Source organism: Bemisia tabaci, chromosome 6, assembly GCF_918797505.1.
Source record: "Bemisia tabaci chromosome 6, PGI_BMITA_v3".
NCBI classification, from domain to species: Eukaryota; Metazoa; Arthropoda; class Insecta; order Hemiptera; family Aleyrodidae; genus Bemisia; species Bemisia tabaci.
Genome location: NC_092798.1, coordinates 4,091,561 through 4,108,002, shown reverse-complemented (window position 1 = coordinate 4,108,002; position 16,442 = coordinate 4,091,561). Strand labels below are relative to the sequence as shown.

The 16,442-nt window shown below is 42.1% G+C and overlaps 1 protein-coding gene across 5 annotated transcripts in view; it reads left to right on the top strand.

Moving 5' to 3' along the window:
* The window catches only part of LOC109040476 (WD repeat-containing protein 47), a 287,658-nt gene that overhangs the window by 65,170 nt on the left and 206,046 nt on the right, over positions 1-16,442 (top strand). For 2 of the 5 annotated variants that reach the window (XM_072301256.1, XM_072301257.1), the window contains exons 3-4: positions 458-930; positions 3,612-4,364. In XM_072301256.1, the coding sequence (XP_072157357.1) occupies positions 458-930; positions 3,612-4,364 (1,226 nt within the window). Of the gene's footprint in view, positions 1-457; positions 931-3,611; positions 4,365-13,059; positions 13,349-15,017; positions 15,296-16,442 lie in introns of those variants that run through there. The other 3 variants (XM_072301259.1, XM_072301258.1, XM_019056443.2) reach the window with 3 other exon arrangements.

Below are 16,442 nucleotides of genomic sequence, written 5' to 3'. Positions count from 1 at the left end.
TATGCATATAAGTTTTTTCCAGAAGAGCCAGAATTTATAGTTCCAAATTGCAAAATGCAGTCCAATTTTCACGAGAGCCCTGATCTCCATATGACTCTATGCTTACCAAGGCTCCTGTGAAAATAGAGATACGCTTTACATCAGAGCAGTATCGATACGTAGTTCAATACTTTTAGCTTCAACCACTCAACCAGTAACCCACTGGAAAAAAAAGTCGCTTGGATCTAGAGTCCAGACTCTTAAAAACATCGACAAGAAAAAATACTCTTGATTCAATCGGATTTTTGCTTAAATAGAGAACCAAGTCTCTTAGTTCAAGCGGATTTCCTTTGGATTCAAGCAAAAATCCGATTGAACCAAGAGTATTTTGTCTTGTCATTGTTTTCAAGAGTCTGGAATCTAGATCCAAGCTACTTTTTTTTGCAGTGCCTCACGTGTTGACGTCCTCGTGTTGCAGGTCCTGCACGAGCTGGAAAAAGTGTGCGCCTCGAAGGAGGAACATTCGAACCTGTGCCTGCTGCTGACCCTGCCGCGGCTCTCGGACCACCTGAACTACAAGGACTGGAACCCGAGCAACGCGCGGGTGCAGTGCTTCCGGCAAGTCTACCCCCTGGTGGAGAAGTTCCTACCCTCGGACAAGAAGTCGGGCGAGCGGGAGGCCCTGTCCGGGGCGGCCAAGAACGACCGGCTCATCCAGCTCCTCATCAAGGGGATCCTCTACGAGTCGTGCGTCAAGTACTGCCAGGTGAAGGCCACTGGCGAGCCGGAGACCCCGACGCAGGACCACGAGATGACCTTCTCGCGGCTCCTGGACGGATGCGCCGGGCTCAGCGATTCGGATCTGTCGCTCTTGTCTTGGTTGCAGAGCATACCCCCCGAGACCTTCTCCATCCCCTTCGAGCAGCGATCGCTCAACGTCGACGTTGAGAGGTTAGTTCGCATACTTCGACTCTCCTTTTTTTTTGTAGGTAACCGGGAGAAAAATCAAGGCGGCATGAAAGGTAAAAAAGATATGAAACATTGGAAATGTTCGTGAAGTATTTCCCAACATTTCTTGAGCCTGTGAAACTCAATAAATTTATGAATTTCTTGAAACATTTTTTTCTGGGGCTAGGTATGCAACCTGCACTTAGGTGCAAGAAACCTTAATTTTTAACATCTAATTCTCAATTATATATTTCGTACATTTCTGAAATTTTATAAAATTTTCAAGAGAATTACTGGAAAAAAACCCATTGGATCTAGAGTCTAGACTCTTAAAAACATCGACAAGAAAAAATACTCCTGATTCAATCGGATTTTTGCTTAAATCAAGAACCAAGCCTCTTAATTTGAATGGATTTCCTTTTGATTTAAGCAACAATCTGATTGAATCAAGAGTATCTTTTCTTGTCAATTTTTTCAAGAGTCTGGACTCTAGATCCAATTTGTTTTTTTTTTTCAGTTCGAAAATATCGCTCGAGATTATTATAAAATGTGCCATACCTCCCAAGGTACGGACCGTTTGTATGGTCATTCTTTTACACTTGGAAAAATCGACTTGATTTTTACTTTCTCGCTCCCATAGGGTAGAGAGGAAGTATTGTCATCCTCCAAAAAAAAAAAAAAAAAAAAGTTGAAATTTCATCATTTCTAGACGTTTTAAGGTCCCAGGAGTAAAAATAACCATACTTGAAAAAATGTGTGTCCGTCCGTCTGACGTCCCCCAAATCTGTCTACAGCGATATCTCAGAATCTATCTGTTCGATTTCATTCAAAATTCTCACAGAACACCATATCTATGGTCTCCTTATGCACGTTCAACGATTTTGAGGTACGCTAAAATTTGGGGGGGCTACGCTCAATTGTCCATTTTTAGCAAAATCACACGGAAAGCTCATTTTGAAAGACTGTAAATTTTGAAAAATGTCTTTAATTCTTTAACAATGGGCATCAAGCACATAACCTGGGTCATTAATTTAAGTTCCAAAAAGATCTTTGGACTAAACTCAAAATTCAAGAGATACGAGGCCCAAAAGTAGGGCACTTTGCTCCGCGAAACAGCTCATTTTCAAGGACTGTAAATTTGAAAAAAAATAAAATAAAATGCCTTCAATTCTTCGAAAGTTGGCATCAGAGCACCACCTGGTTCATTAATTTAAGTTCCTACGAGGTCTTTGGACTAAACTAAAAATTGAAGGGTTACGCGTCATATAGCGAGGAGAGCACTTCGGTCACACGGAGAGCTCATGGACTGTAGATTTTGAAAAAATGCCTTTAATTCTTTGAAAGTTGGCTCAAAAGCACCATCTGAGTCATTAATTTAAGTTCCTAAAGGATTCATGGACTAATCTCATAATTGCAGAGGGGCCGATAGGAAACGCTCAATTCTCTGATAAATGAGTCGGAGCGCTTCTAGATAATAGCAGCAAACGCTTTGAGTCAGGTGAAACCTAGGAATTCAAATGCATTATATAATGCATCATATACTATTTCCAAAATTACTCCGTAGGTAATCACAAAGCAAAATTAGACAACTAATTAGATACATACTCACATTACAAAGGTACTATGAATCATCAAGCTAACGCCAAGAACTGACACTTAGATCTTTATTAAAAACTAATATGTTTGTTGTTAATGAATTTAGAATCCCGGCAGATTCCATCTTTTGCGGTTCCTTTTTACGAGGTACTAAGCACAAATATAATGTAATAATTCGGCACAAATATGACTGATTTAATGCTTGTTAATGAAGGAGGTTATAATTGTTATAACGTGACGTTTGTTGACTTGTCTCTCGTTGACGTTTGTCGATGGCGCTCTCTATTGTTTTCGCTTTGAGTTACGGGGATACGCGGTAAGGAGATGGCGCTCCTGGCGGGCGTGTCGTGAACCTTCCAGCAGGTAGATTCGCCCGCCAAATTTAAAATTTGGGAGATGCTAAGCGAAAACCGTTTAGTTTTAAGACTATTTGAACATCGAATAGTCATTCTACCCATTCAAGTAGATATTTGATGGCTTTTGACCGTGCTTAAGGAGAGATTATAATATAAAATCGTATCTGAAGTATGATGTCAATGAATCTAATGGATCCTAATGAATCGTAGAAAAGCTAAGATTTTTACGGATCGCCATCTTTGACAGGAGACTTAGTTAATCAATTACATATTTAATTGAAGATGCCTCATAAAATCAACAAGTCGAGTCCGAATATATGAATTCACCACATATCGCGAAGACATTTACAATGAAGTTCAATGGTTTGAATAAAAATTTCATAACTATTATCCTGTGATCAAAATTCCAATCAAACTTTATGATTTTGTAAAATTGGCAGTATTTTTCTAAATATTCCAGTAAAAGTGTCTATGCCGGCGCGAAGCGCCGGCTCGAGCGAGAAAGTCCCGTGCGGTCCCCGCACCAATCCGCTAAGCGGATGGGGGGGCGAAGCCCCCCAAATGCCGGCGCGTAGCGCCGGTACGCGGCGCGAAGCGCCGCGCATAAATTGGCCGGAGGCCAATTTTTTTTCGTGTTTTTTTTTCCAGTGATATATCATGATTTTATCTATCATGAAATTTTGCCACCCTGGTTCCTCGCATTCTAATCTCTCTCTCAATTGTGAATTTCAGGTTGGAGCGCCCCTCGCTGGAGACCTCCTGGACGGAGCACATGCTGGTGACGCCGATCAAGCCGAAGACGTTCCCGCACTCGGCGATGCCGTTCACGCGCCCCAAGTCCGCGGCGGACATGATGTCCCGCTCCCTCCTGCCGGCCCTGGACCAGGGCCCCGCGGGGACCGCCCCCGGCGGGATGGCCCTCTCGACCGGCGACCTCCGCGGCTCCCCGCTCATGTCCCGTTCCTCCTTCGCCTCCTTCCACCTCACCGGCGCCGGCGTCTCCAAGAACAAGCTCATGAACACCTCCGTGGACCGGCTCTTCGAGAACGAGGGCGACGTCTTCGTCTCCTCCACCTACGGCGAGTTCCAGCTCCCCTCCATCTCAGAGAACACCTCCACGCCCAAGCGCAAGTCCCCCGAGAGGAAGTCCCCGAGCCGGAAGGAGGCCCTCCTCTCGACGCCCTCCACGCCGGAGCACGGCCGCGGCCGGGAGTCCCCCTCCACCTCCACGTCCACCTCCACGACGGCCCGCTCCTCCCGCCGCGACTCCCTCTCCCTCTCCGAGCGACCCCACCCCGATCCTACCTCCGCCAACCCCGCCGCCAACCCCGCCGCCAACCTGGACCCCAGCCGCGGCGTCTACGACCAGGGTGATCTCTTCAAGGAGTTCCAGAGGACCCGGCAGCGCCTCCAGGAGAAGGAGATTCTTCTCCGACAGTACTCGGATCCTAGGTTCTCCGATAGTCAAAGAATGTCCGAAGACAGGTAAGCTTCCTTCTCCGTTTATTTTTGGCTTGATACTCATGTGTCTGGTTTAAACCTCATCCAGAGCAAAGTAGAAAATTTCCCCTTTGGAAAACTGGAGGGTTCGCCCGTTGGCCGCTACGCGGCCTTACCTCCGGAGGACGTCTCGCAACCTTTGAAGGCCTAGATACACACGACGATTAATCGCGGCGATTGAAAGACGAAAACTAATGGAGAGCCTGGATTTCGATCCACTGAAGTCGATATATAACGGAGAGCCTTGATTTCGATGTATCGACGTCAATGGATCGAAATCCAGTCTCTCCATTGGCTTTCGTCTTTCACTCGTGGCAATTAATCGCCGTGTGTATGTAGGCTTTTAGAGTCGCTTCCTGGGTTAGGGTGTCGGAGTACCGTCAGTAAAAATCGGATTAACCGGAAAATATCAGGACATTTGACGGAATATTTAATGGAATTACGGATAATTTAATTGGTGCAAATTACTTTAAGACGGACAAAATGGAACATATCAGTAACAAAACAAGTTTATAGTTTATAGATAAGATATCATGCCCGTAATTCTAATGAATTATGGATGTAAAAAAAAAGAATCGATAATTTGTCGCTCAGTGCAGGTAGACTTGCTCTAAATCCGGCTCTGCTCATCAGGGAATGAGCTCCTGAAAATCCGCGAAAATCCGGTAAAAATCAGGGAACGAGCAAAGTCAGAATTCCAGACACCATGGCTCTAAAGAACTCCGTCTAAAGTCGTAGTTGTTGATTGTTTTCGTTTGGCTCTAAATCTGACGTTCCGAGTGGGTCAGGCCTGAGGTCATGAGATATTGCAGCATGAAAAATGATGACGCGTGTTGGATGAGGACAAGGGCCGAAAGTGGTCGAAAGTGGCCCAATTAACTGTCGTCCTAAGAAAAAACGCCGCATGAACATTCAAATGTTGCCAAATTTCTCCTGATAAAACACTTATTTTGGAAGAAAGTCATGCATATTTGGACCGTGTTTCACAGAAAAGAACCAAGCCACTTCAGGTATTGCCAAATTTAACTGTGCAATTTAATTTTTTACGAGAGAACGATAGTGCGGATTCCTTGGAAAATTTTATGGAATTTGCTTTGTACTATGGAGAAAATTCACCGAAATTCGCACGAAAATCCGCAAACCCTTTTTCATGTAAAAAATTATATTGCTCAATTAAATTTGGCAGTAGGTACACGGAGAAAAAAAACTTCGTGCGTGGGACCCGAAGTTTAGGTCATATGGATCTCTGAAGTTTTCGGATTGAGCATCTGAACACTTCAGATCTAGCTGTCAAAGTTCGGATCACACATCTGAAACTTCAGTTTTTACATCTGAAGTACTTCAGATGTGAGGACCGAAGTTTTTTTGGATGTGAGAACTGAAGTTTTTCGGATGTGAAAACCGAAGTACTTCAGATGTAAGAACTGAAGTTTCAGATGTAAGAACTGAAGTTTCAGATGTAAGAACTGAAGTTTCAGATGTGTGATCCAAACCTCAGCAGCTGGACCTAAAGTGTTCAGATGCTCAATCTGAAAACTTCAGAGATCCATATGACCTAAACCTTGGGTTCCACGCACGAGGTTTTTTTCTCCGTGTAGATGGTGTGGCTTGGTTCCATTGGTTCCATTCTGTTTAACGCAGTCCATTTTTCCTTGAAATTTTCAGATGTTTCGGATTGAAGCGCGAACAAAATAGTCTGAAAAATTGATGAAAAATCCTCACAACTTTCCGAATAAATTCATATTTTATCAAAATAAATTTGGCTACGGCTGAAGGTTCATATGGCGTTCCTCCTCTAGCGCGGCAGTTAAGCGGACGAAACGGCGAGTGGCAGCGGTGCTTTCCAAACGGAGCTTCCCGGTGGGTTGTCGCGTTCGGCTCAAAATCGGCCTCGTTTCTAATGAGCCGTGGGCCCGTTTTACGCGGTAGTCCGCTCGAAAGAGGAACTCTTACTTTCGGCCAAGCTGATGACCGGTCGGGTCGTAAACGGGAGCCGTCCGCGCGCCCTCCAGCTCTGGAATCGGCTCATCCTCGAAAAATGCAATGGCTCAAATGGCTCTATCAATCCTCACTTTTTCAGCTAATAAGGAGACCATAGATATGGTGTTCTGTGAGAATTTTGAATGAAATCGAACCGATAGATTCTGAGATATCGCTGTAGACAGATTTGGGGGACGTCGGACGGACGGACACACATTTTTTCAAGTATGGTTATTTTGACTCCTGGGACCTTAAAACGTCTAGAAATGATGAAATTTCAACTTTTTTTTTCTTTTTCTTTTTTTCTTTTCTTGGAGGATGACAACACTTCCTCTCTACCCTAGGGGAGCGAGAAAGTAAAAAAATGAGACCCACTCTGTTTGTAACAAGTGAGTATCAAATATCGACGGCGTAAGTCCGCAGTCACACATCTCGTTTGCGGTGTCTGAAAATCTCCGCCTCTAAATTATTTTTTAAAGGAGAACAAATTAACATCATTCCTTGAATTTTTTGCAGAATTTTCTTCGTACAGAGAAGAAAAATCACGGCAGTGTTAAAGAATTGCCATTGAGAAGTTTTCCGTCAAAAATAAGGTATGCCGGAAGTTTGCGACGTCGCAAACAGAGTTATGTGATTGCCGACTTACACCATCGATATATCTGTCGAAGGGAAATAGTCAAATCAGGCATTTTGTCAAATGCCCAGGCAGATAGTCAACTTTTCAGAGGTTACGAGGTCTCTTATGTTTCCACAGAGAAATCTCGAATTTCCAATATTTAAAGAGTGAAAATCGATAAAAGTATAGACTGTTATTGCATTTCTCGTTCAAGAATGCTCCTCACATTTCTTCAGCCGTCCAAATTATGAAATATGTTTATTTGATTAAATGCTGTGTATTTTGAGATAAATGTGAAATCCAGGACCAGGAACAATTTATTTATCGTTGTATGAAGCACATTTCTATAGAGACTTCCTTCCCACATGATCAGAGCATCATTTTGTCTACAGTTAGTAAAATAATCAGGATTTCAGTCCAAGTAAAAATATTTGACTATTTGCCTAGGCATTTAACCAAATGCCTGATTTGACTATATCTGAAATTTACGAGAGTTCTATCGTTTTTCCTCAAGAAAATTCCGGCAAAGTGGGAGAAAACTTTGATTCCTCATCAGGAAATGAGCAACTGAGATTCAAGGAAACATCAGGGAATGATTATGATCGAGAGTTCTAGATATCTTGTTCTAGAGATTACTATGAACAATTGACAAAATTTTGGACCGAAATTGTGTTGTTATTTTTGTGAGAAAAAATTGATTTTGCAAGGAGATTTCGCAACCTGGGAAGATAGATACGTTTTTTCGTCGGGGGAAGGACGATATAAAGTCTGAGGCAGGGGTTGAAGAGGGAAGAGCATCACGTATTTTTAAGGGAAAGGGATGTTAGCGTCATGTATTGTACGGGGCTGCCACAGTCAGGGAGTACCGGAAAAACCGGGAAATGTCAGGAAAAATGACGAAAATGTCAGGGAAAAATGATCAAGTCACCTTATTTGCTTTTTAGAATGAGTTTGACATTTAGAACAAAAAATTTTGCTCGAAAACTATTTCTAATTATGTCTCTCTACCATTTGGTATAACTTCAATTGTCAGGGAATTTCGCCAAAATATGTCAAGGAAATCAGAGAATTTTGTTTTCTAAATTTTATGGCAACCCTGATTTTATGAACGATTATTTAGGATTTGTTTGATTTCTACTCGATGAACATGACAGAACTCGGTTCAACCGCATTTGATGGCAAAAAAATTGAAGAGTCGCCGTAAGTGGCAACTGCTACCTGGTATCGAGTCCGAGGTAACTAGTCCTAAATATGAGCGATTTGCCCAGGCCGACCGGAATGTCCAGTCTAGATCTGCGCCTCCTCATTTTTCGCTCTTACGAGGGAATTTCCTCATCCTCATGTCTCGTCACAGTTTAGCAACGGCAACACAGCTGAGGAAAGCCGTTCGCTCTGCAACTAATTTCTATCGAGATTACGTCCGGTCGCGCTCCTATCCAGCAGTCTCAAAACCCGTTCCGAAAAAATAAGTCTCCTCATGAGTGATGAGTATACGCTCGAGCTCTTCAGCTAAAAATCTAGCTTAACTCAATTTACAGTGCCAGGGTGTCTATCGGTCCCCAAAAGTCCCCAATGTCCCCGATATCCCCAAAAGTCCCCAATTTTCTTGTTCAGGTCCCCAAAAGATGACAAAAATCGTCCTCAACACCAGCATTTTCAAATTTTCCTGCCAGCTGCGGCGGCGCGGTATAACCAGGAATAAAAAAAACTGAAGTGTCGCTTGGTTCTTCGTATGTTTTCATCGGTTCAATATGACTTGTAAAATTAGTCATGCAATTTCTTTTCTTTGGAAGTCGTAATAGTTGTATCACGCGTTTCACCCCGTCCAACTTTTCTACCCATGCGTTAAAGTCTCTGAGTCAGTCAAAAAGAGTTCATTCTCCTTCATTTCGTGATCATGCAATTTCTTCTATTTTGAAGTAGAAATAGTTGTATCACATGTTTCGCCCCATCCAACTTTTCTACTCTGCGTTAGCTTTTCGCCCCCTGTTTTCAGTGAAAAGCTCAAAACTCCTGTGGAAGTCCTTGATTTCTTCACTATAGCATTTGATCTCTTCGAAAAATTCCTGAAAACCGTGCATATGACTTTAAAAATCTGCAACGAGCCTCCATCCACAAATGGACTTAAAAAAAAAAAGGAGAAGCAAGACAATGAAAAATTCATAACACAGTTTTTGGAGATGCGTTTTCCCCCGAGCATCCATTCGTAGATTATACAAACGGATGGCATGATTTCGGCTTGTCAAAAAACTCCTATAAATGTCAATTCAAATCATGATACAGACGCAACTCCGTAGAGTAAATGACCGGAACCTGGCATATCTAGTAAAATATGCCATTAAATATAAATATAAATGTAATTTATATATAAATATAAATGCCATATAAATTGTGATTAGTGGAAAATAACTGAAATCATACGTGAGAGATCTGAGTCAGTTTGTGGGTGTATATTTCGGTTCGGTTCGGTTTGCCGGGCAAACCTGATCGCCATCATGGCCGAAGGTCTCAATCCACGTATTTCAGTTTGCGACACTTCAGACTTCGTGTCGTATTTTATTTTCTCCTCGGAAAACTAGTCAACCTAATTTCTTGAAAGCTCCCAATGATTTTTCTCCTGTGCAAGCAGAATATTCCGTATTAATCTAAAGTTATGAAGCTGGCTTGTTTTCCTTCGAAAATTTAGAATAACCCGGAAATTTTGAAACATCGCATCGGAGATACGTGGTTTCGCACTGTAATTATCGCAAGGCAGATCTAGCCGCGCTGCGTAATAAATCTGGCATGGCGGGCAGAGCGAGTTTCTCATGTGGATCACCCGCCGCGCCGCACAGTCAATTCGAGAGGTCGGACATGAAATTTTTGACTGAAACTGCAAATTTTTATGTTGATACCACATTTTAAACTTTTAGAGTTGCCTCTCGAAAAAAATTTCACGAAAAACACAATGGGAACACTTACAGAACCTCAAAGTTCTGTATAAACGAGGGCGGTCTCACGATAACTGGGATAGTTTTGCCGCCGTAACAGACAACACACTTTTCGGTCATATTTTTAGTAGTAATGATAATCACTCGATTTTTTTGCATTTATCTACACAGGGTTACGTGCTATAACGCTTTTCAAAGATTTTTCGCTCGACTTTTCAATTTTAATTTATAAATGGCGGGAAATGTGCTATCTGTTACGCTAATTTCATACCGCGTAACAGACTGCACATTTTCGGAATTTACATGATATTAATTGAGGAGTAGAGCAATAAATCTTTAGAGCGCGTTATGATACGTAACCCTTTGAAAATTAATGCGAAAATTATTCGAGTGATTACCATTATTACTGATAATATGACCGAAAAATATGTTGCCTGTCACAAAAATATGTTGTCTGTCACAGCGACAAAACTATTCTGCCGTGCTAAGGAAAAACGCCGTATAAACCTTCAGGCGTTGTCAAATTTCCATTTCTGAAACACGAATTTTCTGATAAACTTACAAATATTTTTCTTCCAATTTTTCAGATAATGTTGTTTGCAATTTCACCTAAAGCTCCTGAAAATTTCGAAGAAAAACATTCATAATTTCCCTTAAAAATAGGCATTTTATCGAAGGCAATTTGGTAACTCTCGAATGTTTATACGGCGTTCTTCCTTAGCACGGCAGTATTCCAGTTATCGAGAAACCACCCATAAGCGTTCAAAATTTCCAAATTTTGTCCGACCTCTCCTGTCGACTCGATCCACCGTGCGCCGTTGCTCCGCGCGTCCTTGTCGAATCGATCCATCGATCGGGATCGGACCCAGGAGCGGCGATTGAGATTCACCCAGTTACGCCCGGCGGGGTCACGTGACCCCCCCCCCCCCTCCCCCCGGATGACGAGTCACCGGACGTGTCTCCGACGACGTACGTGACGTGATTCATTCCCGGAGGAGCACGGTTGTTTTGCCTCGCATCACGCACGATGCGTGTTTGTGTGTTGATGTTGTGTTTTTCAACTCGGACAACGATGATCGGGCGTCCTTTCTTGCCAACAGGTGGATCGCAAAAATCACGGAACGGAGTTGCCATCGCAGCGATGCAAAATTTCAGGAAATTTAAAGTACACTTCAACATACTAAATTTAAAGTATTGATATTTCTCAGGGTTGTCACAGTCAGGAAAAACCGGGAAAAGTCAGGGACAACCGGGAAATGTCAGGGAAAATGACGAAAATGTCAAGGAAAATTTGTTAAATCACACCTGCTTTTGCTTTCTAGAATGGGTTTGAGGTTTCGAACAACAAATTTTGCCTGAAAACTAGTTTCAATTATGCCTTCTTAACCACCCGTCACATCTTCAATTGTCAGGGAATTTCGCCAAAATGTGTCAGGGAAGTCAGGAAAATGTGTCAGGGAAGTCAGGAAAATGTCAGGGAATTTTATTTCTTTAAAATTTGTTTAGATTTTTAAAGAATTTGATGCCACCCGGGCCAAAAAATTACAGAATTAGTGGCAGTTTAAGAGCCCTAGTTTGTAAGGTGAGACGAGTCTGAAGTAGAGTACCTGTATTTGAGTTTTGCCATCTCTGTGCCGCTCTCTGATTGATTCATCAGTTTCAGGCTATCATGGAGCTCAAAAGTTGGACCAATGTAAACGAATCTGACCCAGAAGAACACGTATTAGCGGCTGAGAAATGAATGATAATCACACTCGAAGCTTACTTTTCGGCAAGAAAATTCATCAAAGTTCGATCCGAACTCAATTCAGAAGTTGGATATAAAAAAGTTTCTATCACACCCAAAATCACGTCTAGAACTTTGTGGAACTGTCCCGCCATCTTGTTTATTTACATTGGGCCAAATTAGGAGCGGAGGGGCTGGAGTTTGTTTACATTGGTCCAACTTTGGGCCTCCTAGAGTCCCTTTATACTGAGAGTCAAGACAATGCGAATCCATTTCTGATTGGTTAACCGTATTTTAGGCCTTCACAGTGTCACAAACGGGAATAAAGATTACATTTTCACCAATTGCAAAGATAATAATCTGGAATGGACCGAGGAATTTCGGGTTCGACAAGGAACAAACGGAATGAGAGAAGGAACGGAGAAAGGAAATTAAGAATGAGCCGATCAAAGATTACGAAAAACTGCGATAAACGTCTAATTTGTGTAATCTTTATTCCCGTTTGTCACTCCATGAGGGGTGTTGTCTTGACTCTCAGTATAAAGGGACTCTAGGGCCTCCATGATAGCCGACCAATCAGAGAGCGGCACACTTTTGCTGCGGTAAATAGATTGAGATTAGATGGCAATACTTTCGCGTATATAGGTACTCGAGTCTGAAGTCTCTGATCGAGTGACTTAGCACAAGGAAACAATAACACTTTCACTGGCGACGGATGGAGGAATCCGGAGACGATAGGCAGATGATCCGACCCCGGGCGAATGAAGTGGCCGGCCATTCGGGACTCGGTCACTTGGCCCCCGGCACAGTGACGTTGTTACGACCGTCACGGCACGTCACACACCGGATCGAATCAACAGGAGAAGTCGGACAAAATCTGGAAACTTCAAACGCTTATAACTCCGCGTATACAAAACTTTGAGCTTCTAAAAGTGGTTCCATTGGTTTCCTTGTGAAATTTCCTTGTACATGCAGCCGTCAAAGTTTAAAATGCGACGATATAAACATCAAAGAGGGTGTCTACAAATCCGGAAAGTCCGGAAATAGTACCGATTTTTTAAGGGGGGTCCGGAAGTACTGAAAAGTGCGGAAATTTCTCAAAAGGTCCGGAATTTTCTTCATTTATTTGGTCATTTTTGTCCCAATTTGAGCGAGAAATTCAAATTTTTGAAATTTTTCGATTTTCGTCAAACGGAGGTAGTGAAAAAGTACTGAATTTTTCTATCGAAGAGGTACTGAATTTCTTTGGGAATGTACTGAAAAAGTACTGTAAAAGTACTGATTTTTGGCCCGCCTGTTTTAGTAGACACCCTGCATCAGAATTTGCAGTTTTAGTCATTAATTCCATGTCCGACTTCTCTAATTGACCCTGTCCACTGTGCGTCATTGGTCGCGCGCTGGCTTCATGGCATCCTAACCAACTTGGCGCTCTCCAGTTGACGCTAGATCCCAGTTCCCGCGCTACCGCAGTTCGCACGGCGCTTCGCCGAATTTTCGCACCTTCATTCCTCGTGTTCGAGCCCGATTTTGTGTAATTCGTGCGGTAAAGTGCGACTTTTGAGAATTAGATCCGTAGCTGGAGCAACTTTGCTCTTTGTCGCGTTTTTAAGGTGGTGATATAACCCATATCGACTTTTTGAGTCACCCGGGGGCAATCCGTTTTTCAAGAAGTTCGTTGTGTAGTGAGTGTGTTTTCCCTTGTTATTTGGGTGGCAAAGTAAGGAAAGCCCAGAGGGAGTATTTTTGTACTGCCATGCTACGGAGGAACGTCTCGTAAACATTCGAGAGTCGGCAATTTTTTACTGATAAAATAGTTATTTTCGATATGAACCATGAAAATTTTTTTTTTGAAATTTTCAGGTAATGTAAAGTCAATTTCAAATAGAATTCGCTGAAAATTTCAAAGAATAATATTCTCAAGTTTCCCAGAAAATGCGTATTTTATCAAAAAAAATGTTGGTAGCTTCCAAAAGCGCTTTTCTGAAGCATGGCAGTGTAGAATTGTATTATTATGGAGACGCATCTTGGAATAAGAAAGTATTATTTCTGTCTCATTTCAGCAGAAACATTAGTGTGCACATATGAACATATTATACACATGTATTAACATTTATATACACACCTATCATGAACATATTAAACATATGTGAAGACTTTTTCGATCTAATAGCATAGACCCATGCTAACATTAATTGCTAAGATGGTGCATACGAATGTATGCACAATCTATCTGTATGTGTGTAATCGTCCAGTTGGTAGAGAGCTGTAAGCCTTCCTCTGACATTTGCCTCTAATTGTCTTTCTACCAATCTGAATATTTTGGCAGAGGAATGTACAATGTGGCTGTTTTTGGATAGTTTTAAAAAAAGAAAGTGTTAGACAATCTTAGCGACGTTGACATGGGTATACGCTGTTTAGTCGCAAGGGTCCACATGTGTATTTGTGTATTAGTATGAGTGTGTTCGTATATTAGTGCCCCCATTTCCCATGCTGCCGTTCCAAGGAATAACGCCGTAAAAGCATTCAGGCGTTGCCATTTTTCCTTCTTTAAAAAATAATTTTCCTGAATATTTTTCCGCCACTTTTCAGAAAATTTTGTTCGCAATTTAATTTAAAATATCTGAAAATTTCAAGGAAAAATAGGCACAACATTCTTCAAAAATACACTTTTTATTCGGGGAAATTTGGCAACTCTCTAATGTTCATACGACATTCTTCCTTAGCACGGCAGTTTGGAGGAAGGTGCTTTTATGGATGAGACAGAAATAATCGGTTCCATATTGCAGAATGGACCCCTACACATGGTATGGAGGTAAGCATTCTGATACACGTTTCTTCACCAAAATTTTACGTAAAATACGTTTTGCGCAACGAAAATTCCTGAAATTACCTCCTAACCAATATATTTAATGTTTCCTCACTCGTGAATTCAAACCTCCCGCTCATGAAAACTCAATGGTCTACGTGAGTCAAATCGTCTGCTAAAAATTACCACGACACTCTATGCGGTATAAAAATCTGGCAACCTCAATCTTGACGCTTTTGCTCAGCTGTAGCAAGTTGTTTATAGTTTGAGCAACACAGGGTGAGAAATGAACAGTGCTGGATTGAGAAGCCTACCGAAACCGTTGTAGTACGCGATTGGACTCGCGTAGAGTATTGAGTTTCGTGTGATCGGGCAATTCAAATTTCCCGTAACCAATGTAACATAAAAACGTTAATATCCTCGATAGGAAATTATTTAGATAATTGTCGATGCAAGAATCGTGTTCTACGTGAAATTCTGGTCAGGAAACGTGTATCAGAATCCTTACATTCGTACCTTGCCTAGTGGTCCATTGAGTCCCGTTAAAAATGAAGTAAATTATAATGAAATTCAATCATTTTATTCAGTGAGTAAGTAAAGAAGTTTGATTCTAAGGTGCGGGGTATATTGCAGAGAGGTTTGTGATGCGATGTGAAGTTTCGCTCGGGTTCAAGTCGGTGCGTTTTGATTGAGTGATAATTGTGCAAGGGTTTTGATTCGGGTGGCGGACATGTCTCGACCGTCGTCAGTGCGCCCCACGGCCACGCAGCGCCCCTTTTCTCTGTGCCTCCCCCAGGCCTACCACCATCACTGCAAAGTCCACTCCGTCACCCAACCGGTCGCCTTAGACCTCGAAAGGTAAACACAACTCGAATTTTCGCTTGAGAGTGCCCTTAAGGTGATTCGATGGACGCCATATTTTGTGTCAGAACGACGTGCGATATATCGCATCGATCGCTTCCATTTTTTCAGCCACTAATCATTTTTCTCGAATTTTGAGATCGCAACTTTGTTGTTAGGAGGCTAAAGAGTTCTCTTACCAATTTTGACAAACAATTCAACATCAGGCCTTGTCTCCACGGGACGTTTTCATGGGATTTGCCCCAAGTTCGAATCGCAGGAATGAAACTTCTTCCCAGTTACCGTCTCCATGGAACGGGGCTCATACAGTCCTGCGGCTAGTTTGCGCGGGAAGATAAAGTAGTTAAAGTCGAGTATTTAATCGGTATTATAATAATACATGCACTCAATTGACAATTAGACACATTATTTTAACTAAACAAACATGAACAATGTAGTAATGAATAAAATATCGCACAATTAGTTTTCACTTCTTCTTCTTCTCTCAGTGGGTCCTAGGGGCACAACCATACTTGGTACTGGGAAAAATATTGATTAACTCAATAATTTTCCCAACTTCGTAAGTGGGATTTTCCCTGGGACAAATCTCGTGAAACGGCTCGTGGAGACAAGGCCTAAGGTGATTCGATGGACGCCGTATTTTGTTTCAGAACGACGTGCGATATATCGCATCGATCGGTTCCATTTTTTCAGCCACTAATCATTTTTCTCGAATTTTGAGATCGCTATTCTGTTGTCAGGAGACTAAAGAGTACTCTCACCAATTTTGACAAACAATTCAACATCATAAAGGCGGGGTTTTTAGAAAAAAAATATAGCATTCGAGTGCAGTTTCGATATCGGTAGTTGCTTAAGACGGCGCACCGCGGCAGGCGGGCGGCCAGCGCGCATTGGCGCCTACAAACCTAAGGGGATACTTCAAGCATTGCGCAATACGTGAAGTATTCCCTTAGGTTTGTAGGCGCCTTTGCGCGTTTCGCACCGGCAACAGCCGCTCCGTATATAGAATGCGATATTTTTTCTCTAAAAAACCACGCCTTAATTACGTTAAAGTTTGTCAAAATTGGTAAGTGAAATTCTTTAGTCTCTTGACAACAGAATTGCGATCTCAAAATTCGAGAAAAATGACGAGTAGCTGAAAAAA